General features: G+C 41.3%; 1 protein-coding gene across 2 annotated transcripts in view; it reads left to right on the top strand.

Annotated features, from left to right (window-relative positions):
* LRP6 (LDL receptor related protein 6) overlaps nucleotides 1–25,645 on the top strand; it is a 114,229-nt gene that overhangs the window by 46,600 nt on the left and 41,984 nt on the right. For both annotated transcript variants that reach the window (XM_088537361.1, XM_088537360.1), the window contains exons 4-7: nucleotides 11,907–12,103; nucleotides 12,826–12,957; nucleotides 21,857–22,253; nucleotides 22,775–22,946. In XM_088537361.1, coding sequence (XP_088393487.1) covers nucleotides 11,907–12,103; nucleotides 12,826–12,957; nucleotides 21,857–22,253; nucleotides 22,775–22,946 — 898 coding nt within the window. The remainder of the gene's footprint in view (nucleotides 1–11,906; nucleotides 12,104–12,825; nucleotides 12,958–21,856; nucleotides 22,254–22,774; nucleotides 22,947–25,645) is intronic.

The following is a 25,645-nucleotide window of genomic DNA, read 5'->3' as shown; positions in this document are numbered from 1 at the left end:
GCTGTGTTAAAACTACCTATCAGACTTACCTCTTTTCAGTCAGTCTTCCATGCCTTATTTCTATGATATTAAGAAATGATGAAAAAAAATCTGATGAAGTGGTTCATCATGTACTTTTTTTTTCCATTATCCTAAGGAATGAGATTTAGTGGAAAACGATCTTTACAGAGAAGTATTCTAAAATGAGAGTTTTCCTCTAGCAGCTACCATGAGAAAGTAATTATTTTTGATGCAGCTGTACCCACATATCATTTAAAGATATGGCTGGTACTTCGTATGTGCACATTTATCCTTAGTTTGGAGGATGACCTTCCTCTTCCCTAAATGAAATGGTTTTGACAAGTACTGTTTGCACATACAAATGAATCACACTTACCTTGCGCTCAAGATACCATAGGAGATATGTTCAGTTTTCAAGGCTTTTCTTTGCACATTTTCCTGTTGCTTTGTCTGGTTTGCCTAGGCATGAAATATCCTTTCTTGTGTCCTTTCTTCCAACATCTTTATTGGCTTGTCCCTTCTTTCATCACAAATGTTAATCTCTCATGAAGAAATGGGGCTCTCCTGAGAAAACTCCACTGACAGGTGTTTTGTGTTGACTTGTGGGCAGGAGCATAGCCAGCGTGTACAAAAACATTCACTGTTCTGTGATAATTATTTGCTGGTCTGTGGTTTCTTGTAATGCTGACTTGAAAGGCTATGTCATACTCTTCTAAATTCTGCCTGCTAAGTGGGCAAAAATTTTGTTGATTTGTGCAGTATTTCACAATGCTGTTTGCTTAGAGAAAGTATCAGGTCTGTGTTTGATATGTATGTTTGGATATAAATACTGTAACTAGCTTGGGTAATTCAAGATGTGAGATATGGGAATATATTTTGAAGTGCTATTGATTTGTTTATCTTTTGCGGAAAAGAAACCTTAACAGCACCCCAAAAGAATTATTTAAAATGGAACACTATGTTTTAAAGTAATGGGAAGAAAAGGCTAAAAATTGTCATGCACAGTGACTTCAGTCTTTATTTTTAATCAATTCTGGTAAACAGAGAAATAAATCCTAGGGTTTCCCAGTTAAAAGGTTTAGAGACTAGGAAAAATATTGTCATATCTCTTTGGATAAGAATGGAGATATCGTGAAACCAGATGAATAACTGAAATTAAAAAGAAAAGAAAATCTCCCAAACTGGTAATGCACAGATTTCAAAGTGACAAGCTTGTGTCCTGAAAAACTACAGTGCAAGTATGGGTTTTATGCCCAAATATGAAGTGCTTACAGTTGGTAGGAGTTTAAAAAATAATAAAAGGTACAATCAAAACAGAAACAACTCCACCCTGCAAAGCACATAATAGCAAGAAAGTACAACTCCAAAATGACTGCTGGTATGATCACGCCTAAACCCCACATTATGCATTTGTCCAGCAGGATAATTAGGTGGCTTGTTTTTTATTTTCGAGTCATCTTTCTTATGCCCTTGTCTTTACATGAGCAGGAAAGGAACCCCTGATTGTAGCCACATGCTGCCGCGCTCTGCCTGCTGAGCCTTTGCAAGGGGGGTCTCACAGGCTCTGCGCAAAACTGCAGCAGTTTGGATAGCCCTGGAAAATGAGCCGTGATGGGGCAATGCTTTTGAAATGTTATTTGTTTGGGAAAATGCCCTCTGATCGAAATTAACAGCAGCACTGGCTGCATCTTTATTTACATTCTTCCTGCAGAGCACAAATCTCCCCGTCTTATCTGGCGTCTCCAGCCTTCCCGGCTCCGCAGCTACCTCAGTATTTCCTGCAGTCGCTGCTGCCTCCTCAGTCGCCCTTGGCTGCAGCAAAAACAGGCTTTTCCCTTCCGGAGGGGCCGTTGCACAGCGCTGTGCGTGTGCTTGGCTTGGTATTTTGTTTTTATTTAAGTGCATCTATTCCCTTGCCTGCCTTTGGCTACCCTCCCAGTAACTCATTCTGGCAACTGGGCTGTCAAGGTTTCCGTTTTTCATGGTGCAGGGGGCTGAGCAGCTCTGCCTGCAGAGAGTCTGGTTTGCTGTGTAGCAGTTGTGCCTCATGGCGCCGAGTGGAGATCACCTGGGTCACATCGGTTACCTCATTCCAGAGTGTAAATTCTGCAGAGTCGGTGAAACCTGTATTAAAGACCTGTATAGACAAGTGATGTAGAATTTAAGATGTGTTAACTCTTACGTATTTGTTAAAATCAACAACAAAAATCACCCTAATCCTTGAAAGGAGCACCTTTTAAAAATACCATTTAAATTTTACAGAAATATTTCATGTGATTATGCTAATATGCTAATATTTAAGGGGGAGAAGGGGGAAATGGTTTTTAGAGAAGAAAGTACATATGATTTCCCTTAAGCACTCTGGAGCCCACTGCACTTTCAAGAGCACCTGTTTGTCCCTAGGCATGTGCGAAAGTTCAGAAGATTCAGAAGAGAGTCAACATCTGTATCCAGGCGTTTTTGTTTTGTTTTTTACTCTTTACATTATGGAAGGAAAGAAAAGGGCTTGCAGGAGAAGTTAAGCTAATCAACAGTGGGCTTTTGTGTATCTCTCTCTGCTGTGACCTCTTAGCTTCGGTCTGTCTTAGGAAAAGAGATCTTTTAGGGCTGCTTAAACCAATTCTTTTTTTGTTAAATACTTTCTCAGTTATTTAGCAAAACCACCTTTCTCTGTCTGACATACTACAGCAGCAATAAACTGTTTGTTTTTCTATATATTGGCTTTTAACTCAAAAAATCTTCAGCAATAACTGCTTTTCTGGTATTCAACAAGACCAGAAAACTTCTGCACACAAAACAGGAATACCAGAAAACAAAAATTCTCATCTCGTCCTGCCTCTTCCCCCTTGCCCTCCTCCTTGCCCATATTCCCACGACTCTGTGGAGTCCTTCACAGCACATCCCTAGTCCCTGTGCATTTTGGCTGCTGTTTCTCCTGCCGCTTGTCTCCTCAGGTGGGCCCGTTGCAGTGGCCCTTTCCTGCGGTGCCCAGTGCTAACGGGATCCCTCACGTCCACACATCCACACTGAGAGCAGCTCTCACAAGCTGAGCGCCTGTTGGGATCTCTGGGTGCTGGAGTGAGGGGCCAAGAGATCTGGTGTGTGTTGGGTGCCGAGGTGCAGGAGGAGGCGGGTGTTCGTAGCTGTACCCAGGGCAGTTTTGCCTCTCCCCTGAAACAAAACAGTGTCGGATAAGGCCAGTGTTGCCACCTCCCGCTTTTAAAATGCACCTTTTAAAATATCCCCTTTTAAGGGGCCACCTTAATTTTTGTGGAAGAAGATTCTAAATAGAATGGGGAAAGACAAAGAATTTAATTATCTACTGTGTCATCTGACTTAAAACAGATTTTTTGAGCTCATTTATAAGCTGCTAGCTTTAGTGATTCAATCTTGGTATTTAAACCCTTCTCTGACTTTTTTGTTTTATATTTAGAAAATAAGGGGTTTTGTTACTGCTGCTATCTAAGTTACTCTTGGCTATACAGTTTTTGTGATCATGGTGGAGTGCTGCTAATTTTTTCTGCTGCTTTATTTGCTGTGCTCAGGAAAAAAAAAACTGCTTCTAGAATCTAGAGAACTTCAGAACTGCAGAACAGAACTAACAGAACTGCAAAAGGCAATTGATTTATTAAAAGAAGCATAGCTTCATAAAAACTGTCCTAGATCCAACTAGATTTGGTCATATTGTCAAAAGAACTAGACAAGTAAAGCTTTTATTTATTTTATTTTTATATTACACAATGTGAGGTAGGAAAGAAAGTCTATGGCAGATAAATGTGATTATAAAAGCTTATTGTAAAGACATGGTGTAAGAGTTTTCATAACTGTGGGGCAAGTAAGAAATAATCAGAAGCAACTAATGTCTTTGTATCAAAAAATATTTTTAAAGAGCCCCCAAACCCCTTTTTCTGAGGTTGGGATGGTGAGAATTATTGATTGAATAGGTGAAGATTTTAATTAGCTTCACATTTTGAATTACAGATGTTCAGATCATGCTCTAATATTTGGTATGACTGCAAGGAAAAAAAAATGATGTACTCTTATATACAAAAGAAATCTTGTTTTTCTTTTTGTATTTTGTAGTCTATCATGTCTACACCTGATAAGCAAGCAACTAAAACTTGAAGATTTACATGTGTGGATGCTTGCCTTCTTGCTTGCATGGGTCAGAAGGATGGAAGAGTAAAGTAGGCAAGTGGGAGCAAGGTGCATGGCAAGAAGGAAGGGATGTCTCGAGTTTGTCACCTCACAGGGCAGGAGCTAGATAAGCACCCGTTAGAGTCTGCGTCAAAGTTAGTCAGCACCATGACAGAGTTGGCAGCTTCTCATCCTCGTGCATGGGCAGTGAGCTAGCGTGCAGTGCGGGGCGCTCACTGAGCTCACAGCTAGTGAGCGCGTGAGGAAATCGGTACTGCAGGTTTCACGGTGATCATATATAGTTACCTGGTAGCCCTGAGACTGATCAGCCCAAGTCACTTCATGGTGATGGGCTCAGTAGGCTAAGGAAGAGGGCAGAAGTTGAGGACTAAGTGCCCTTGGTTTGCCAGCAAGAAAAAGGAATGAACAGTTTTTCATGTCAGAAAGTAATAATGGAAAAATTAAATTGGTGCATAGAAGAGATGTTTTTTTGCAGCTCTTGCTCTGCTCTTATCAGAGTGAACAGTTGCTTTTTGTGGGACTAATTAAACAAAACTGAATTGCAGGCAGCTCTCCTGTGAGTAGAGTACCCGAGATAGGTTGGCCTGCTAAGGCAGCTCTTGAATTAATTTTCTCTTCCTTTACCCTGCAGCAGCCGTTCTAATTAATAAGTTAACACGTTACTGGCTGAAGGGAAGTGCGCTTACATGGTCCCCCAGGAAGTGTTGGTGCTAATGAGATGGGTTTTGAGGCCACTGTGAGAAAACATCCTTTCAGCAACTGCCAGAAAGCTGGGAAGCTCTTGGAAGGTGAATGTCTGAGGTTCGCACTCCAGCGTTGCTTTCCTGTTTTTGAGCATCAGATCACCTCTGTCAGATGAATAGTTGCAGATTGGATGAAAAGCTAAAAATATTATGTCTTTACATTTAGAAGAGCATTTCTTTTTTGTTGAACAATATGTGATATCACGTGTAAGCTGTGGCATATACCTTTGTGTACAGCTGTGTGAGATATAAAGATTGAATTCCCTCAACCACTGAAGAGGATTTCTGGGTTCTTCGCCCAGGCTTCTGAAATAAGTTGCTGGAAAGGTGCGGCTTACAAAGATCCCTATTAGAGAGCGTGTGTGCACAAATAGGTGCACATACCTCCGTATGTGCCTCTGCTAAGAGGGAAATACGCAGTGCGGGACTAGCGCAGGAGGAGCAGCAGAGCAGCAGCTCGTCGGCGCTGCGGCCGCGAGCTGAGGTGCCCTAAGCAGAGTTAGCTCCGTCCTGCTGCAAACAAGGAGGAGCAGCTCCGGGGGATGAAACATGCAGGGGGCACTCGACAGGCTGCACATCTGTCCGTGCCCCCCCCTCCTAAGTGCCCTCGTTCCCACCCTTCGCCTCGCCAGCTTCCTCGCCTCTCGCCGGAGGCCTTTCAGCTCCACAAGGTGGCTGGACTGAAGAATGATGTACCGAATGACTTAACTTCTCAAGCATTGTTTTACAAAACTCTTCTTTCAAACTTTCAATAAAGCTGGAATTTGAAGTGTTGTGGCTAGACATGTTATTTTTTACATGTACTTTCTGGAAATTCATGGCAATTGTGGCTTAAAGTGGCAAAAGAGAAAATATTTGGGTTTTAAAATACAGTGTAATATCCAACATAAAGTGTTTCCTGTTTACTTTTTCAGGTAATTAAAACCAGGCTTTTGGTCTGATAGGAATATTTGGGCAAGCATTTATGGCAAAAATCCATTTTTCTCAGCCTGTGTTGCAAATGTCTTTGTTAAATTGGTGGAAGAGGAAACTGCAAAGTTTGTGGGGGAGCTGGAGCTCCCTGCCCTGCCTGGGGCATCTGTGGGCTTGGATGGGGGTATAAATTCAGTTGTCTGGTAGTCTCACTCCATTTGGTGGTGCACAGGATTTGTGTTGAAATTGCTTCAGCCATTTGCTAGTTTCCCCAAAAGTCAGAAGTTAGGGTTGTGTAACTTTTGCCATTTTCTGAATGTGCTGGCATTTTAATCTGTCAATGGAAAGAACTGCTTCTGTAAAACACTATTGATTTGCTTAATCAAAACCTTTCTCTGTGTGCTTTCTGTCATATACTATAAGCTCAAAAAGCATGCTGCAGAGTACAGGCCTTTCCGTTTATCCCTGTTCATCAAGGAAGGTAGTGCAGGTTTAAAAACAGCATTCTGTGTGTTTTTCTTATACTGAGGGGGGAAAAGATGCCTCAAAAGATTTCACCTCACAGGTATCTTAGATGAAAGTAGATGCATATGAGGTAAGAAGTAAAATAAAACACAACAAATATAGATGTGAGCATCCCTTAAATACTTTCTTCAACGATATCTAAGTTAATCAGAAAGCCTTTACCTCTGGATGGTGCATATTTCCAGTTGGGAATATCGTATTGTCATTGGGAATCAGTATGGTAAATGTTACCTGCTAGTGCATATGAAATTGTCCATTAAGGCATAATGCCATGCGCTATTGGAGTGCCTTACAGTGCCTATAGCAGCTGGAATTCAGGAGTATAACTGGAAAACAAGAAGTTTTGGCCTCTTGTGCTTGTTCATAGCTACAATGCAAATATCCTGATTTGACCATGGCAGTAGGTTTTCCTCTTAATGGGTATACAAAGAACAGCGATAAATCCTAAGAAAGGTGGAAGTCTTGCTACGTGAAAGTTGTCCTCTTGGAAAGTTGTCAGATAATCTTTTTTCCCCTCTTATTACTAACTGAATACCCAAGCAAGGACTTACCTGCCTGAATGAAGCTGGTAAAGAAAATGCAACTGAAAAGCGTCTTGTCACATGGTTTTTCAGGGTAAATAGTACAGACACTATGTGTTCTCGCTTCAGCATCACTAGTGCATTGTATTTAATATGAGCTGCAGTTGAAGACTTAAATGTCCACTCTGTTCTTTGCTCCTGTACCAATTCTTTGCTTCATAAAACTCTAATCTTCAATTGTTTGTTATAGCAGTTGTATGGAATACTTATCTAGTATATACTTATCTAGTGAATATATCTAGTGAATTTCTTCATTTCCATTTTTTTCAGACAAAAATACTCTGTTGCAAAAGCAAATAGGAGTGTATCTCTTAAAAATAGTCAATCCTTTTTTTTTTTTTTTTTCCCCTCCAAATCAAGGATCTGTGGTAGCCTAATAAGCAGATTCTCGGTTTAATTCTTCATATTACTGAAACAGACTTTTGGGGCATAAATGCTCTGGCAGGAGTGAAATGTCTGATGCAGTTAAAGTATTTTATATGTGCATTTGCTTACGTTTTCCATACACTTGTCTCATTGTGCTTTACCACTGGAGAACTGGACTAGCTATCCTCAAGCCTAGTAACTGAACTGAGCATCTGAGCATTCTCATACATCTCTCTACTAGCCGTGATTGTTCGTCTTTACTAACGCTGCTTTCAGTGAGTTGGATTTAGAGGCCTCAGAGATGGATGTAATGCAGGTCTGTTTCAAATAATATTTCTGTAGCATTGAGAATATAGCAGTAAATTGAGCCACTTCCCCCCCCCCCCCTCCAGTTTTCACGGTTATATTTGAATTTGGGTAGCAAAGGCAACAATAGGTTTGTTCCCGTGCACTAGCCTAGGAGATGGTGCTAGGTGTGGGATCCTCCAGAGGGGGGAGGGGTCTGCAGAAGGGAATTCAAACATAAATGTGGAAATGCCTTGGCCCTCCTGGGCACCCTTGGAGGTGAAGGGAAGGGAAGGGGGGGCAGGGAAAGGCTCTGTGAGACTTCTGTCATTCACTGACCGACAGAGAGAGTGAATATTGCTTAAATAATGATCACTGATTTTTGTATACAGTGGTGGATGGTGGGCTCTGGCTCTCTCCTTTTTTGACCTCCTTTGTTCAGATTTTGTGATTCATGCTCTCAGGTGTGGATAATGTGTTTTTCCCCTTTCTGTTGGGTTGGAAACAGCTCCATTGTGTTTTGGATTGGACGGGTAACAGTGCTGAAGCAAAATGTTATTTCAGCTGGCTGTTATTTCAGTGTAATGTTAATTCTGACTATTATGTCTGTATACTTACATGTTACATGATAATAGAGCTGGAACTGAGTGTTGCTGCTGTGGAGCTGGAAAGTTAATGAGTTAGAGCCGTGCAGGCCGGGGTGTCCGAAGCTCCAGGTGCTTTGTAGCTATCCTGGCTTCCAAACTGGGTAACTGGAAATAAGCTACAATAGAAGGAATTTGTTAGATGTAAAGTTTTATTTGTTTTCATGGAGAGAGGCAGCATCTATAATTAAATTTGCTTTTACGCTATATTCTTAGGTATAAGATATTTTTCTGTTCTAGGGTAAAAAAAGTCTCGATAGTATATTTAGTTATTTTTGTATCTTGTTTTTTTGTGGCTTTTTTTGGTATGAAGAGTAGTACGAAATATAAAAATGGTTAGGTAGTCTGTGAACATTCTCTTTTTAATTCTGTTTCGGAGTTCAGGAGCCCCTCATTGCATCTGTTTCGCTTATTCTTTGTATTCTTTCTCTTTCACAAAGTATTTCACAGGCCTTTCAAGCAGAGTAAGAGTAGAACAAAGGCGAACAGAGTTAAATTGGATCTATGTTTTCTTCAGGCTGTAGGAAATCCTTTAGCGTAATATGTTTCTTTTATTGTAATTGCATCTCTGATTACCATGATGATACTATAAATAGTCGTGTTTAGGAAGTCCTGATATACACAAATGGAGTTTAATTTCAGTGGAAATTCTTGTTTTCTTTCTCTGTCCTCTTCCCACCTTTCCTTCCCAGACCGTTAAATAAAGATTGTGACGTTCTGCACGTCAGTCACCGCCAAGGTTTTTTAAGGCAAACTCGTGTAATTATATGCCCAGCACAGGAAAGATCATTGAGGTTCCAGTGTGTTTAGTGCCATGTACATGTAATATGTAGCCAGTTTCCATGTTGTTGAAGCCCTGGAGATGTTTACTGAACTAGCAACACAACTCCTCCTCCTCACCTCTTGCCAGTCACCTCTGGGGTACCGTTTCAACAGCACAAATAGGCTGAGCGCAGACTTTGAAGGGCCTGCGAGGCTGGTGGCGGCCGGGAGGATGTGGTGCTGCTTGCGGCGTTCGCTCGTCCGCATCCAACTCGGGGCTGGCGACGTCCCCATCGGCTGGACAGAGTCACCCCCCACCAGCAGCACTCAGGGTTGTCAGTCCAGCCCCCCTTGCTGGGGGGTTGTTAGTGGGGCCAGTGCTGATGCTTGTGTCTGTGAGGAGCCGGTGTGGTTTGGTGGGGCGTGTGCCGTGCACGGGAAGCTCAAACACTGCGTAGGTAGTTCTATTCGCTCAGCAGCGGGTGTTCAATAAATAACCATGTAAGAGTGAAATCGTTCTGCCTCTCCTGACCTTCTGAAAGCCAAGCACTGGCAGTGGGTCGCGCTGGACGCGGTTGCTTTGCACCAGACGCAGCAAGACCATTCCTTGCTCCCTCCTCTGCTCCTTCCCCTGCTTTCCACGCCTGGCCCTGCCAGCCCTCCCCCATCTCCTCCTCGTGAGCCCGGGGCTGCCAGCCCCGGGAAGGCCTCGCCTGGGCGCTGATGCACCTTGTGCAGCTGCCTTCCAGCAGAGCTGCCCTCTGGTTGTGCTGGCTTGAAGCGAGCTGTCGCTTTGTGATTGTGATAATAGCCCTAATATTACTCATATTAATGAAATACAAGGAATATGTATCGGTGTATTGGGCCAAAAGCCGCTTTCATATGACAGCCCTACCTACTAAACAAATAATGCATGTTTAAGAGCGTCCCCTTCCAGACTGACAGCACAGTCAGAGGAAGCAGCTCCCTCCTCCTGCTGAACCATGCCCCCTGAGTGCTTGTTTCCATGAGGGTCACCCTGAGCACTGCTACAGGAGCAGGTGGCTGTCCAAGTCCGGCGCAGCTAGCACTGTCTGCTGGGCTCAGAGGCTTATCCTCTCTGGGTGCTGACTGTCACTAGTCATACTTAAAAACCCTCTTAAAAATTTAACTTTTCGCACTTTAATATCCTATGTATATATATATGAATGTATATATTTAATAGGGTAGTAGGAATGCTTCAGAAAATGTGTTTATCAGCATGCTTCAGTGTCAGTCATTCTCCTTCGCAGAGGTTTGGCTTAGATTTCATATTTACAAAGGCGTCAGATAATCCTAGGTCCTGCTGTTAAATAAAACAGTTCATATTTGAAGGCATTTAGAATTTGGGGGGTGGAATCTGTACTGATTTTGGCATAATAAGAATTCCTTTACGCTAAATAGCATGTTTTGTTTTTCTGGCTTCACTGCTTGGCTGGTAGGTTTTAGCTGTAAATTATATTACAATAGTCTTTTGTAAAATGCTCAGATTTTGCATTTAATTAGAAACAAATGCGTATCTGACTCTGGACTGAGGTAAGCTTCTAGTACAAAATATCAAGAAATAGATGCTTTGTTTGATTCTAGAATTGGAACATTATAATGACAACTGAGGGAATGTATGTGTTTTCAGGAATACAAAACATAGAAAAATTAAAGGTAATGGTTTTTTTTTTCCAGAAGCTAAGGGGAAAGAATGGTAATGATTGTAGCTTCTTTGTATTCAGAATCATTTGTAAAATATGCCTTCAGGTTCCTTGCTTTAATGCACTCCTCTGTTCTATTTTAACATTCATTTGGAAAGCAGGAGTAATTCTGTCCTCTACTAAACCAATTCAGTGCTGGCCTGCTTGAAGTGGTGCATGAGCATTTGGGTACTTTAAATATACAGGTCCTCTTTCCCCTGCAAGGGACAAGTTGGGAGCTTGGTAATCAGTATTCTATATACCTGAAGAGGAGCTATGTATGAAACTTTTGCTGGGGAGTGGGATGGATGTTTTAGTATACATTGGGAGCTTACGCACAAGCGTGGGTGCACAAACCCTTATGCAGCTGTGCAGTTATGATGGAGGAGAGAGATGGGGAGAATCTCTCATAAAAATAGTGCTTGTGCGGCCAGCTTGGGGCAGGAGCAGGTGACCTCCAGAGTCCCTTCCATCCAGAATTTGTCTGTAATTTTACAGAAAATAACCATGAGAATTGAGCCGCTTAATTCCAGTTCTGAGGAACCTGGGTATAAATAATTAGATTCTACATCACAAGAACCTGGAAAAAACTGTCTTCAGCAGTGTTTGTGCTGTATTTTTGTGATGGCTAATGAGCGTGTTTATGTATATCTACATAAAATATATGGATATACCCTTTAATTTTATGAACCTGGAGACAGGCAGTGACCCAGATTGCTCAGAAATGATACCATTACTGTAGCAGGAGATCAGTAGAAGTCTGTTTAGTGGACTGATTTTAATTAAAAAAACCCAAAACAAAAAAAACTTAGTATTTATCATAATAATGAATCGTGTAAACTAAGTTTACTTTTTTATGCTAAAACTTTTTTTTTTTTTTTTTCCCTTTGGGTTCAGAACAGGAAAACTAATAGAGCGCCCCACATCTTTTGAATGTTGCAGGAGTCCTAGTCAATAGTTGCAGACCTGCTAAGACTTTGAGCGGGCATTTCTTGGGCTTGCCAACTTTGGTAGGCAGCCTGAAAAAAGACTTCTGTCTCACCTCCCCTTTGCTCCCCCGAGTCATCCATCAGATTGGTTGCACTAGGTTTGTTGCCCGTAATTAAATAGAGAGTCTTGGTGAACAGTACTTCCTCTGTAAAACTGCTTTCCACAAGGGCTGTGTTCAGGCAAAGCTGTAACATGAGTTGTGCATGAATATTCATTTTCTTCCTTGTACCCTGTTAGGCAAGCGGTGGTTAAAGGCTCCCTTCCACATCCCTTTGCTTTGACGCTGTTCGGGGACACGTTGTACTGGACTGACTGGAACACACATTCGATCTTGGCCTGCAGCAAGTACACTGGGGAGGACCTGCGTGAAATACATTCCAACATCTTCTCTCCCATGGATATCCATGCTTTCAGCCAGCAGCGACAGCCGAATGGTAAGCTGCCTCGTTTTCATTCCCAACGTGCAAAAGTCTTAATTAATTCTGCTGTATATTGGTGGGTGGCTTCACTTGCATGATGACACAGCTTTTCCAGTGCAGTGATTGGGAAAACACCCAAAGAGAACTCAAATATTCTTTACATTTAACATCCAAAAAAAAATCTTTTGCTGCCTTTCTTTTTTTTTCCCTGACTGCCGCATTTGTCCTATTGTTGTATTCCTTTTTCTGTTTCATGTGTAATGTGGAGACAGCTTGATTTTTTTTTTTTCTGAGTAGTAGTTCTTGAATGGAAAATACTGTTAATTTGGCAGATGGTATAAAGCAAGATCAGCTTTGTGTAATAACCACTGTCTTAACCATCATGTTCATTTATTGTGTTTGCATTTTGTTTTTATATATACAACCTACTATGCATTCAGCACCAACATGTTGAATAGTTTGTGAAACCAGGAAGAGCAGGAAACAAGATTCTTGTTTAGACCTTAATGCTTCTTCCCCAAGAAAGGAAACACTCAACATCTATGTGTTTTAGTATCATAAATACCCCACTGCTCAACACTCGAAATTAATTTTTTCTTGTTCTGTGTTTATCATTTCCTCCTTTAATCTGTGCTGCTGCCACCAATTCTGTCACTCACAAGCCGTACGCGTCTTGACACATAAGATGAGGCCATTTGTTATCAGAAGCATTAATCTGTGTGATTTATGTTTAACAGCTACAAACCCATGTGGAATTAATAATGGTGGCTGCTCCCACTTGTGCTTGATGTCCCCTACCAAGCCCTCTTATCAGTGTGCGTGTCCCACTGGTGTGAAACTTCTTGAGAATGGAAAGACCTGCAAAGATGGTAGGCTTTATTTTTTTAAAATCTTTTGAAATTAAGTGCAGAGTAACTTTTGGAGGGAAAGCAGTTCTTTCAGCTATGACATAATGCACATTAAGGGTGGGAAACTGCAAAATGATTTATGCTTTTGCTGTTCAGATGTGATACAAAAAAAGCCCTCTATTTTTCAATACTTTACAAAGAAGAAACTTGGTATCATTGAAGGGTAGGCTTCTTCCAGTCACAAAGTTTAGGTTATACTTGTTGCTTGCCTGCTATTTTTTGCCCAAGATTTTGGTGGAGTGTACCGTTCCCTTTTAGTAAAGATGATGATGTCTGTCTGCCTCCTCTGTTATGTCTTAATGTTATTCATTTTGAATTTGTCTTCCGCTAATATGATTAGAACAATTTCATTTTTAACAGCTGATTGTCATTTATACGCATACACACAGCATCTCTTTCTTCTCGCTCGTATAAATTGAGCACCTACATCAGTATGTAGAAATCGAAATGAATAGCATAATTTTAGAGATGTTGGAGGTTTTCTAACCTTAAATTATTATTATGATTGAGGCTTAGGGATGCTGATGCCAAAACTTCTTGTAGTGTCTCTTTATGGTTTAATGTGCATGATTTCAGTTTCTTACATTTTGCAAATCTGGGCCCTCTCGTGAGATTGCATTGTGGTTGCTGTAGCTCTTTAAACAGTATCTAAATAAACATTGGAAGAAAATTAACTCTCTCATAAATAATCTTTTTTTTACTCAGTGTTTCTCTATGACCTCTATGACAGGGTAAAGCTGAGGAAAAAACAAAGATACAACAGACTTAACTGTAAATAGAGTAAATAAAATATATATAATAATAATTTTTATGCTAAACTTTCATTTTATATTTAAAAAAACTACACTTGTCAGCTACCATTCGGTGTTTTCCATAATTCTACGCTATTTCATGCTTTCTGCTGATTATTTTTGTGTGTTTATCTGTGTCTGTGTGAACGTTGTTAAAATAATTTGCTGCTTTTATATGAAAAGACTCAAAAGCAGCTCCTAAATTAGTCTTGCAAGATTGTTGTACGAACCTACCAATACTTGCACAGGTATTTCTCTCTCACTTCTGCCAGCATAAGGAACAAGCTTTAGTGATATTTTGGATTGGTCTTTTTTTTTTTTCACAATGTAACACAAGTCACATGTTTTTCTTAATACTTCATGAGCAAGGGTGAAGTCTGTCATGGAACCAGAGAGCTAAAATAGCTGCTACTGCATAGAGGCATCTTCCCAGCAGCAGAACTGCATGAAAACCCCCTGTAGTCATCAAGCCAAGCAGAGGCTGGATGATGAAGCACAAGAGTTAAACAAGCTGGAGAGCAGGAGAAGAGAGAATGCGAGAGAAGTAGTTTCCTTTTGATCCCCTGGTAACAAGAAAAAGACCGTCATCTTTAGCCAAGATGGGCTGTCTCTCTTCTTATTTAAGAAGGAGGTCTTTCTATCCAAGACGTGCCGTGCTCCTTCCTGAGGTCTAGCACTGTGTCCTCACTGAAACAAACGATCACCCTGGTTAACTGCCCCGTGCTAAAGATCTTGGTTCTTATAGTGTGGCAAAATAGTCCAGTAAGGTGAATGCGTGGACTCCTGAAGAGCTAGTCTAGACTTTAAATATAAAAACCTTGTAAAAGTGTTTGAACTTCTTATACAGAGATAGTCAAAATTATCAGTTCATTTCCTTAGCCATTCTTAACCTCTCAGAATACTCAGCTTGAACAGATGAGAATCCAAACTGAGTGTTCTGCAGCCATAAAGGATTCATTGCTCACAAAATAAATCTTCCATTTTACCAGAAGTTTTATTGTACAAAGACATTTATTTATGATATCTGTGTTAATGTAATGGGGCACTTTTGCCAACCATTCTGTCATTGCGTTTTCCAAAACACTCTTCCCCTCCTTTCTTGAGAAAAACAGGGAGGAAGGGAGGGGAGGAAATGGAGACCATGTGTGTTTAGCTTTATGCACGTTGCACACTAGTGCTTTTTGGCTTTAGTGACACTAGCACATACCCGTGTCACCTAGGCTGCTCCTCAACCTGTGCGAGATCTGTTGTTTTCCCTCAACTTAGCTGATCCTGCACAGAGCTCATTCTCAGCAGGAGCTTAAAGGCCGGAGGGAGCCTGCTGGCTGCTCAGCCCGTTCCAGCGTTTAGAGCTAGGCCTGCCCCAGAAACATAACAGAGTTGGGGCTCTCTCACTCCTTTCACCAAGAAGAGTTGCAGAGGGTAGCTTAGGGCTTTTGTGAGTGACCTGTGACTCTCCAGAGCTCTTCAAGTTTCACTCTGATTTCTTACATTTAGGGAAGGCTACAGTTACTAAATTCATGGGGAAGGGAAATAAGGGGGGGTACAAATGGCATCTGCTCAGGAGCAGATTAGGAGTAGTAAACGTTTGTGTGTCCACTTCCGTTCTTAGGCTTCTTACTGATACTGGTGAAGTAAATGTACTTTCTCTTGTTTGGGGGTGGGAGTTTGGGGTTTTCTGGTTGTGTTTTCTGTGTTTTTGTTTTGTTTTTCTGTTAAATATTTACCCTGAGAGTGGAAAAATCAAAACTTAGATGCCTTCATTATATTTGTGTTATGCTGAAATCGGCCAAATTACTGAATAGTTAAACCTGCGGCTCACGGAGCGAGAACACGTAAGTGACTTTGGGGGAAGCAGAGGGACAACTTTCTCAGTCCTCTTTTTACTTTTCTTAATGTGAATTCCTTTTCTTAAGAGAAAGTTCTGTCTTCTGGCTGTAGACTGAGATCAGTTCCTAAGCTGAATTGTTTTATGCCCAAAGGAGCCTTTCCGAGAGGAGAACTCTTATTTCCTGCTGTGCCGATGAGAGTGCCGGGCTGGCCGGGAGAGGTTTGGAGGGGTGAATTTTGAGTGCGTGTTTGTGGTGTTTGCCGTGGCTTGGCAGTGACGGATGATCCTTGCAGCCAAAGGTGAGGCTGGCTGACCCTCCCAGAGCAGTTTCCATGGCAACTTAGCATTTTTGAATAATCTTGGTTTATAGCGAATCTTCTCCCTCCCTCTGTTCTCCCTCCCTCCTTTTAGTTTCTTGGCTTTTCGTTATTTTTTCTTCATTGCACCTTAGAGGAATTTCACCATTTCTCACGGGGGTTAGGAATAATAATCCCCACTCTCCATTTATGAATGCCTCTCCACAATGTTGCAGAAAAGAGTAATCACTTGGAATCAGATTAGCTATTTTCCTAGTAACTGATAGTGCTGGCTGCTTGCTCAGTTCTTGACAACCATTCCCCTTGCAAAACAAAGCAGCTATTTAATTGAGATGCGGGCTAGGAGCAGACACTTCACTCCCCCAGTGTCTAGGTGAAAGTTTAAAAATACCCATCCCTCAGAGAAAAGAGAGGCAGAATAACCAGTTTTTACAGGCAACTGTTTCTTGATCGGCAATGTCCAGCACCGAGTTAAGAGTTGTGTCTGAGCATGCAGCTCGCTCCTAGCAGCGCACTTTTACCTGCACTGCTGCCGTGCTTTGGGTAACGTAGCTTGCTGTCCTGAAGGACACATTCTTTGGAACTGCAGGCACCACTGTTCCTTTGAGTTTGCCAGTGATACATTTAGATGTCCAGATTGGTAGACCTTTATGTAACAAAATTTAGATGTGTTTTACAGGTTTGTCTTGGGAGTTGCATTTTCCTTAGTTTTTGAAGTTCTCTCCATTTATGGGCTTAACATCTCTCTCTGCCTGCGGTGAATTCCACCTTTTTATTTCCCGAATTTGCTACTGCCAATTCAGATCCACGGTTTTTATTGAGGAAAACCGATGATGGCTTCTGCTGAGCAAGGAAAAGGAAATGCCAATGTCCTCATGAAGAAAAAAGCATGTGTTCTGGGCTTAACATGAGTCTTTGGCCACTGCTTATTTCCAAGGAGGAGGAATCATTATATTGCTCACTGGCACTCACATCATACTTCCTTCACAGATGAGGGGACAGTGACTAAAAATTGGCGCTTGCTTTTGCAATCTGTGGCTGTGCAGTGGGAAATTCACCTTTCCACTTTGCTTGGAATAGCCAGAGTGCTGATTTGACTGCACATATCAAGATGTTAGTTTAATAACCTATCTCTTCTTTTAAATGAGAGTGAGAAAAAAAAAAAAAAGGTTTATTTCAGGCACTTCTCCTTTTACCTTTCTAGTTTTAAGGTTGAGCCCATCTAGTTTCCTGTTCATATTGTAATATGGTGGGTTCTTGAACAATAGAGACTCTGTAACTGGGCAAGACATTTAAGAAAGAAGTATTTATAAGGACTTATTAAAGATCTCAATTTCTAAGGCACAGAGAAAGAATTATATGTGTCCTTGGTTTAGCATTTCTTCATTGTATGAATTCCTGCACGCGTGCCTGTGAAGCAGGAATAGCCTTAGCAACCACCGACGGTTTTATAGACCAATAATTTACACAAGATTGAGGGAAAAAAAAAAAGAAAAAAAGTTGTTTGACATTGAGAAGATGTAATTCACTGCAAAGTTTAGCAAGGCATTAGACATTGAACTGTAAAGCTTTGTCATAACATATATCTGCATACTTCTGTTATGCATCCGCTTTTCTCCCCTTTCCTCTGACTTGAGCTAGACCAGATTTAAATTATGATGATTTTTAGCTGTGACTTTTTGAGGAAGTATTAGTTCTAGGACTACTATAATGCACCCTCTTTGAGCTTGTAATCCCAGCTTTCAAACTGCATAATGAAAGTAAGCTAAAGCTTTCAAAAATAAGAGATGGAGTAAAGCCTTTATGTCCATATTTAGGCATCTGAAGTGGTTTTATTTTTTAAAAAATTACTAAATATCCTGAGTACCCCCTGACTTAAGGCACGTAAAAATTTGGACATGACCCCCGGTTTGAATAGGTTTGAATTTTAAATATTTTTAAATTCTTTTTTTAGTTAGTTTTGTGTTGCTAAGTTCATTTAAGATGGTGTGGGAGATCAGCAAGATGGTCAGCAGAAGGATCCAACTTTAGACATGGCGCAGCCTTGCTCTGCTTGAAGGTGTTCACAGGGGCTCTTGACTCGGGATAGTTTGCCCCATGTGAAGGCACTCCCTGGGCCAGTGCTGCCAAACCCGGCAGGCTGCTGAACAGACGGGGCTCTCCGCATGTGGTGCCTCCTCTGGGCTGGCTGCAGTGGAGATTTCGGGTGCGCATAACAGGGCGGGCACTGAAACATCAGTGTCATCAGTATATTCTTCTCCAAGTCCCCCTTGTGTGTTTATCTGAAAGTCTATCTGCTTCATCTTTTTCTTATATGCAGTCTAAGGCATCTAGAGAGAAACATTTCCTGTCTGCAAATATGTGCTGAAGTCAGAGCTCTGGTTGCAGCCTTGATGCACCTCTGTTGAGTTGTCAAGTTCATGGCTCATTACAACACTTGGCAAATAAAAACTGAGGTGCGCTGGCCTGCAGCCAGAATTAGTTGTCCTTTCCTGCTGTTTTACTTATTTTCAAAGCACGATTCCACACTCATGATGTGCTCCATCAAGCTCCCCGTCAGAAGAGGCAGTGGCTTTCTTGGAGAGGCAAAGAGAAGATGAGTGGAGATAGGGACAGGCTCATGGTAATGAGGGCAGCAAGAGAAGAGGGGTAGGGGAGATGAGAGGATAGAGCCACTGGCCTCAGTGTGGTTCTGATCTTACTATCAGTTTTTAGCTTTTTCTTCTTAAGTGGTCTTTGGAATAGAAATTAAGAAGAAGAAAAAAATTGTTTCTGTTATGTTCTTGCAACTGTGAGCATCTTGAATGTTCTTCTGGCTGTGTTGTTACTTATGCCTAATCATGTAAAAATTTACAGCTGGTGATTGTCACAAGCTCAGATAGTTTGTTTTATTTCAGGGAAATCATTTTTCCCTTGACTATGGTCAAGGGGGTAATGTGGCCATTCCATAGATGAGTCTGGATTTTGCATTTTTGTGTCTTGCTGTTGCCTGGACAAGCCTGGGAGAATTTGAAATGTGGTGTTTTTTTTTTTTTTTCTTTTTTTTTTTTTTGTCCTTCAGCCGATCTTCAAATGAGATGTTTCTCTGCTACTCCCTTTCTCTTCCTGAACAAAATGAAATGACTGGTGATCTAACTAAGCAGCTGGGGTATCAGTTTGCAAATGGGTGGATAATAGCTTTCAAGCAAGCTTTAAACTTTTTATGGCTTGATTAGTGCTGTGTGTGTGCGTGTGTATGTGTTTGAGAAGGGGCTGGAATGTCAGCCAAGCCCCTCGATAAACACCATGAAATCCTTAGCTCAAGGATCCAGTGTGCAACATGCGTTAGCTGAAAGCCAATAATTTCCTGGTGCTGAATTAAGGCTTCGACACAGTGTGTTATTTGCCTAAACGGAACTGGTGCAACCTGAAAGGGTGCTGAGGCTGTCCAAGTGGGTCCTCTTGGAGGCCAATCACAAGGTCAGTTGATCAATTTTAAGGGTGAGTTTCGGCAAAGGCACGGCTGTACTTGAAGAGTCTTGTTGGGGAATTGGTATTGGTGCTTCAAAATGATTTTTCTTTCCATCTGGAGCAGACAACGTATCTTTAAATTATGCCTTAAGCTCCTTATATCTGATGGATTTTAGATAGTCTCATCCTTGTACAGAAATGTGCGGTTAGTGCATTCATACAACCTGCACATTCCTACAAAAAATTACATTTTTTAAACAATACTGTATTCACAATTTTGTTTAAAAGGTAAGTTGGATAAATGAGCATGAAGTTAGTGAGATTTCTTTTTTACTTGAGCCTCTAACGAGTTAGGATTGGTTATATTTCATTGTTTCATATGACCACGATGGAGCTAAATGCTTGGATCTGGATGCTCAATTGTTTGAGATTCTTGAATGTAAATGTAGACTCCTGACAAGATTAGTTGCTTCTGTAATTTTAGAAATCTTATTAACATGCCTCATTTCCATTTACTGTCACAAGCTTTAAATTATTTTAAAGCATGCATAGACACGTAATTGCAGGTTCTCTTCCGTCCTTCCCTTGATACTCATTAATTCCTAAGAGTTCTTCCCTAGAAAGATAACTGAGTAATGTGTCTACCTGAGGGAATAATGTAAAGAGGATGGGGCCAAACTCTTCTTGGTGGTGACCAGTGATGACAGGACAAAGAGGTAATGGCTACAAGTTGAAACACAGGAAGTTCCACCTCCATATGAGGAAGAACTACTTTCCTGTGAGGGTCACAGAGCCCTGGAACAACCTGCCCAGAGAGGTTGTGGAGTCTCCTTCTCTGGAGATCTTCCAAACCTGTCTGGATGCCACTCTGTGCCCCATGCTCTGCGTGTCCCTGCTGGAGCAGGGGGATTGGACTAGATGATCTCTAGACGTCCCTTCCAACCTCAACCATTCTGTGATTCTGTGTATATGTGTGTCTCTGAAGAGAAGGAGTATTTTAGGACAGAGGATGCAAAAGCTGATCTTAATCGATTCTGTACCGCCAATAAGGACACTTGTATTAATGTTCTTAGTTTCAGTTGTTGAAAAGTGCTGTTTCCTGCAGCTCTGTGAAAGTGTATTGTATATTTTTAATGCCTTAAACTTAGAGTAAGTGAAGGCTGCCCTGGCATCAGTCTAAAGTTTGACGTGCAGAAAGGCTTCATCTGACACCAACCACGATTACTGATTTTTCAAAACGAAATTCGGCATCAGACACCTTTTTTTTTTTTTTTTTTTTTTAACATCACTGACCTAGCTCCTTTAATTGTTGCTCTGCTATGCGTCTAGCTGTTATTTATACCTATATATATGTATATATACCTATACCCACCTATACTTATGCCTGTACTTTCTTGCCATTACATACCTATAGTTATACCTAGCCTGTTATTTATACCTATATACCTTTTCTCCTGCTGTCCTTGTGTCTACCTCAACTCCTAGCAAGCTCTTTCCCTGCCCTTGGGGTACATACACCCTTACCTTAGCTCCGGCTTCCCTGAGGACTGAGCTTTGCCTTTCTCCCCAAGACTCCAGACTGATAGGCCGATTTAATTTGAATAGGGGGCGGTGGTTGTGTGATATAGAACGAAATCTCATAGCTTGGGCTAGAAGAGGAAATGAGATTTAATTGTAAGAGCCAGTCAGTAAATCCCTCACTGATGAGAGGCAGCAGCCCCTGCACCACTGAACAGCTTGTGTTGTGTGTTCAGACACTGTCTGCTTTGCAGGCTGGTGTTCTGTGCTATGATGGTTACATCTGACCTAAACGCCATCAGGGCTTTTGTACACCTCACTAAATGACATTATAAGCCACTCTGTTATTGATGTTCACATCTTCGGATAAGCTTGTGCTCATCAAGTAGAAGGAAGCCGTCCTGCTTCACGTTGTTGCTGGAGTCAGTTCCCGTCCCGACTCCGGTAATAAAAGTTTCTCGCAGGAGATTTACTTGTGGTATTTGCTAGCTGCATTTTCCCCCCTCTGAAAGGTGTTGAAATAAGTAGCTTGTTTGTCGTGGTTGTCCCATACTCCAACAACAGCAAACAGTCAGTAAATTATTTATTTAATTAATTTTTCATCTAGGAGGCTGCTCCCCATCTGTTGACTTGCATAAAATTAAAGCATAGTCACTAATCTGTTTCACTGCATTTGGCGGGGAGGATAGAAAGCATGTCCAACATAGTCATTTTCTTGTCAAAAATGAATTGTTGAATTTTTGCTGTAAACACAATTGACAATTTCTGGAAAAAAAAAACACACACACACATTTGAAGTCTTTGAGTAGAACTCTGCTGCTGCTGCCAATCAGTTTGGGCAGTTCTGTGGAGTCAAGGTAGCTGGATTACTTTGCAGCAGGACAGAATCTGGTTGAACTTCTGCAAGTTTATTAGATTTGTAAGATGCTTGTGTCTTCGTTTTGTATGTATAGGTGCCACTGAATTGCTGCTGCTAGCCCGCCGAACAGATCTGAGACGGATTTCTTTAGACACGCCAGACTTCACAGACATTGTCTTGCCCCTGGAGGATATCCGTCATGCCATCGCCATCGACTTTGATCCTCTGGAAGGCTACATCTACTGGACCGACGACGAAGTTAGGGCCATCCGCCGCTCCTTCATTGATGGCTCAGGCAGTCAGTTTGTGGTGACCGCGCAGATAGCCCATCCTGACGGCATCGCCGTGGACTGGGTTGCCCGAAACCTGTATTGGACTGACACTGGCACAGACCGTATTGAAGTGACAAGGCTTAATGGGACCATGAGAAAAATATTGATATCGGAAGAGCTGGAGGAGCCCAGAGCGATTGTGCTGGATCCAGTGGCTGGGTGAGGAGCTGTTCGTGAGCATGGTCAGAATACTAGTTGTGTAAGAGAAGATGCCTCAGTGTTGCTATATGGAGATAATGGGCAGTGGTGATAGACTGCTTCTGAGTCTCCAAAATTAAAGCATTGTTTAAAGTTAACTGCCTTAAGGCCGAAGGTCTGCCATTCCCTACTGACTGCCTAGCTGGTTGTCTTTAATGTGCCTTTGTGTTTCCTTCTTCTGCTGTTTGAAAATGCTTTGGAACCGAGTAGAACTGTTTGTTTATCCTAGTTAATAGCACTGGTTATACAGTTTTTCTTAAATTTCATGTAATGGTTCAGTATGTTTATATCACAGTGCTGCCTTGACTGTTGGGTATCATTATCTAGATGAAGGAGGTTTATTTGGTTTGGAAATGCCAATTTCTCTGCAATGTGTGTGCACTCTAGCTGTGTGGTTTGGGAAGAGGGTAGTCAAGAAGAAGCTAGGTGAATATTGAAACTTTAGATTGATAGTAATTCTTGAGATTTTGTTTCTGTCGCAGGTACATGTACTGGACTGACTGGGGAGAAATCCCAAAGATCGAGAGGGCAGCACTAGATGGCTCAGACAGAATAGTGCTGGTGAACACGTCCCTGGGGTGGCCGAATGGACTGGCGCTGGATTACGCAGAAAGCAAAATATACTGGGGTGATGCAAAAACGGACAAAATTGAGGTTTGTAATTATGTCTGCATTTTTAAATCCACGCTGCTGCTGCTCTCTTTTTCTAGGTATTTTCATTCCTTTTTGCCTTAAAAGGGTAATATGCTAATGATTGCTTTGTGCTTTAACAAACTTTTTTTTTTTCTAAAATGCCAATGCCAATGATCCATGTAGTAGATGGTTCTTTTAAAAGGTGGTTGAGCATTAGATAAGTCACCTTTCAGATCAGCTGGAGTAAAGACTTTATTAGGAGCAACAATTGTTTCTTCTTTTTTTTATAGCTTATTCTTTGTGCTGTTTGGCTTAGATGTAATTAGAACGTATTTGTAAAGAAATAAATTTCATTTCACTTATAAACATCTTCAAACATCTTCTTACTCCTAAGAATATTCTGTATTTAGTCTGCCTTGTCTTATTAGGATTCCAACAGGGAAATAGGTTTCATTACTTTCTAGTATGTTCAACTGAGACATTCAGTTAAAAACAAAATGGAACAGAGGACAAGCAGCACTTCTGAATTTTGGATTTATTTTGTTATATATATGCTCATGGAACAAATTTGATCATTATGTCTTTGTCAGTCTGTGGGAATACAGTGTTGTTTAGTATTTACTTAGCTTATTAGACGCAGAAGTTTGTTTACCTTGAAGCAAGAAGCCTGCCTACCACCAGGTGCAAACTAGCACTAGCTGCCTTTGCTATAGCCTGGTAGACTTCATCTTCCTTTTGTTGAGCTATAGCCTCCCTTAGTGAGTCCTTAACACTGCAAATATTTTTCAGCATTTATCAGCTCAGGCACAAAATCTTCTCTAGGCTTATAAAAGGTAGTTTTATTTATTTGTAACATCAAATAAGACAATGTGAAATCATAGTCCCATGCTGTAAGGTCACACAACTGTTTGTTCTCCCTCAGAGCCAAATAACTTCAGTCTTGCAAGGTGATTTGCTTTGAAGTGCTCCTTGGGAGAGCCTCGGGGAGCATGGTTTTCCTCATCCTGAGAACAAGATTTATTGCCTATAATTCACCTAACTTTTTAGCAGCTCTGAGAAAAGAGGGAAAAGAGAGACTTAGCTGTACCTAGAGATTTATTTATAGCAGATAAATAGCACTTCAACTGTGATACTGCCTAGAACTTGAATCTGTTTTGCAAAAGGAAAGTTAAGCATCCTGCATGCCTGGTTCCACATTCATTAATTATTCTGTTCAGAGCTAGATCAGTTCGTGTTAGAAATTTTTGTCTAGATCAGGCATGAACTTGTTGCTATGATTCTGTCAAACTGTCTGGAACACAGATAAAATAACAATGATAAAATATTTGTGCCAACATTATCTTCTCTTCTGCCACGGACTTGGATCTAATCTTGCATAAAGTCTGTTGGGACGATTAAAATTTTATTGTTAAAGTAATGTAAGCCCACAGAATAACTTTGTCCCAGGTTGTCGTGTGGCGTCTATGCAGGGCATCAAGAGATGATTTAGCATTTTAAGATTTCTGAATTATTAGGTTGTTTTTCTTATTAGGTTTCAAGTTAGGATTTTGTTGCTTGGTTTTAGTAAAAAGATGACTTTTTCAACTGTGTTATGGATGTGCAAAGAATCTTGAAGAAAACTGGGCTAAGCTCTGTAAAGCATCAAAGACTTTTTTCCCTACAATTTTTCTTTGGTTTTGGATTTTAATTTGTGCAGGGGTGGATTTTAATTTGGGGCAGAAGGTGTCAATTTAGAGGTGTGTGACAGAAATCTATAAAACAAAGAAGTATGGATAAGGTGACTAGAGGTGGGGCTTGGCCTCTTTTGATGCAGAAAAAAAAAAGGCATTGGTGAATGCTGCTGGCAGGTGGTAGATGCAAAACAAACAAAAGCAGATGGTTCTTCAGTGTGTGGCAAGCTGGGGGAATGGCTGTGGATGTTGAAAGTTTACATGTGTTCTTGGGAAGACTGGACAATTTGTGGAAGGGAATTCCACTGAAGTTTGCTGATTAGAAGAAGTGTCTTCTGAACCACAGCTCACAGAACTGCGAACTTCTGCAGAATCAAAGAATTTTCTTGAAAGGTATCAGCATGTTTGCTCAATTCTTACGCTGTTCCCTAGTAATAAGTTTTAATTAGCCTTTGAGATGGGTCCGTGGATCAGGGTCTCTGGACTGAACCTGTACAAGCCCATGTAGGTCCTTTAGGCTGAGACACATTGTAATTGCCGATGGTGTGGGAGGTCATAATTCTGCTAGTTTGTTCCATTGGCTGCAGAGAAAATGTTCTTCCTTGCAAGTAACACTACTGCTCACCACATGCAGAAATGGGGTGGAAAGTGATGCTGACCATGATGGGCCCACATGCAAGTTGAGCATCCGTTACAGTTGCCGTGGTTGGTAAAGCCACGGGAAGGGGCTGCAGGATGGAGCTGGGGAGTTCATCCAAGAGGGCAGTCCCACTCAGCATGGGGTACTCTGAGTGAGTTTGCTGGGAGGAAAAGAAGGTTCTTGGGCGACTGCACCCCCTTGTTCACTGCATGATCAGCTACTTGTTTTTTACCCAAACGTGCCAAGTAATGCAAAGGTAAGGGTGAGTGTCTTTTGTTGAATATTAGTGATTTTTTTCTACAGAATCTCATGTGGCCTCTCTGTAGCCTACCAGATACAATCTCAAACTGTTACATTTGTTAAATATATGATAGTTAAGATGATATTAACATTTTGAGTCGTCTTCCCGT

This window comes from Tinamus guttatus, unplaced genomic scaffold (assembly GCF_059628265.1).
Source record: "Tinamus guttatus ecotype Peru unplaced genomic scaffold, ASM5962826v1 Tinamus_guttatus_pri_ptg000749l, whole genome shotgun sequence".
NCBI lineage: Eukaryota > Metazoa > Chordata > Aves > Tinamiformes > Tinamidae > Tinamus > Tinamus guttatus.
The sequence above is the reverse complement of the archived record's forward strand: the minus strand, read 5'-3'. Positions and strand labels throughout refer to the sequence as shown.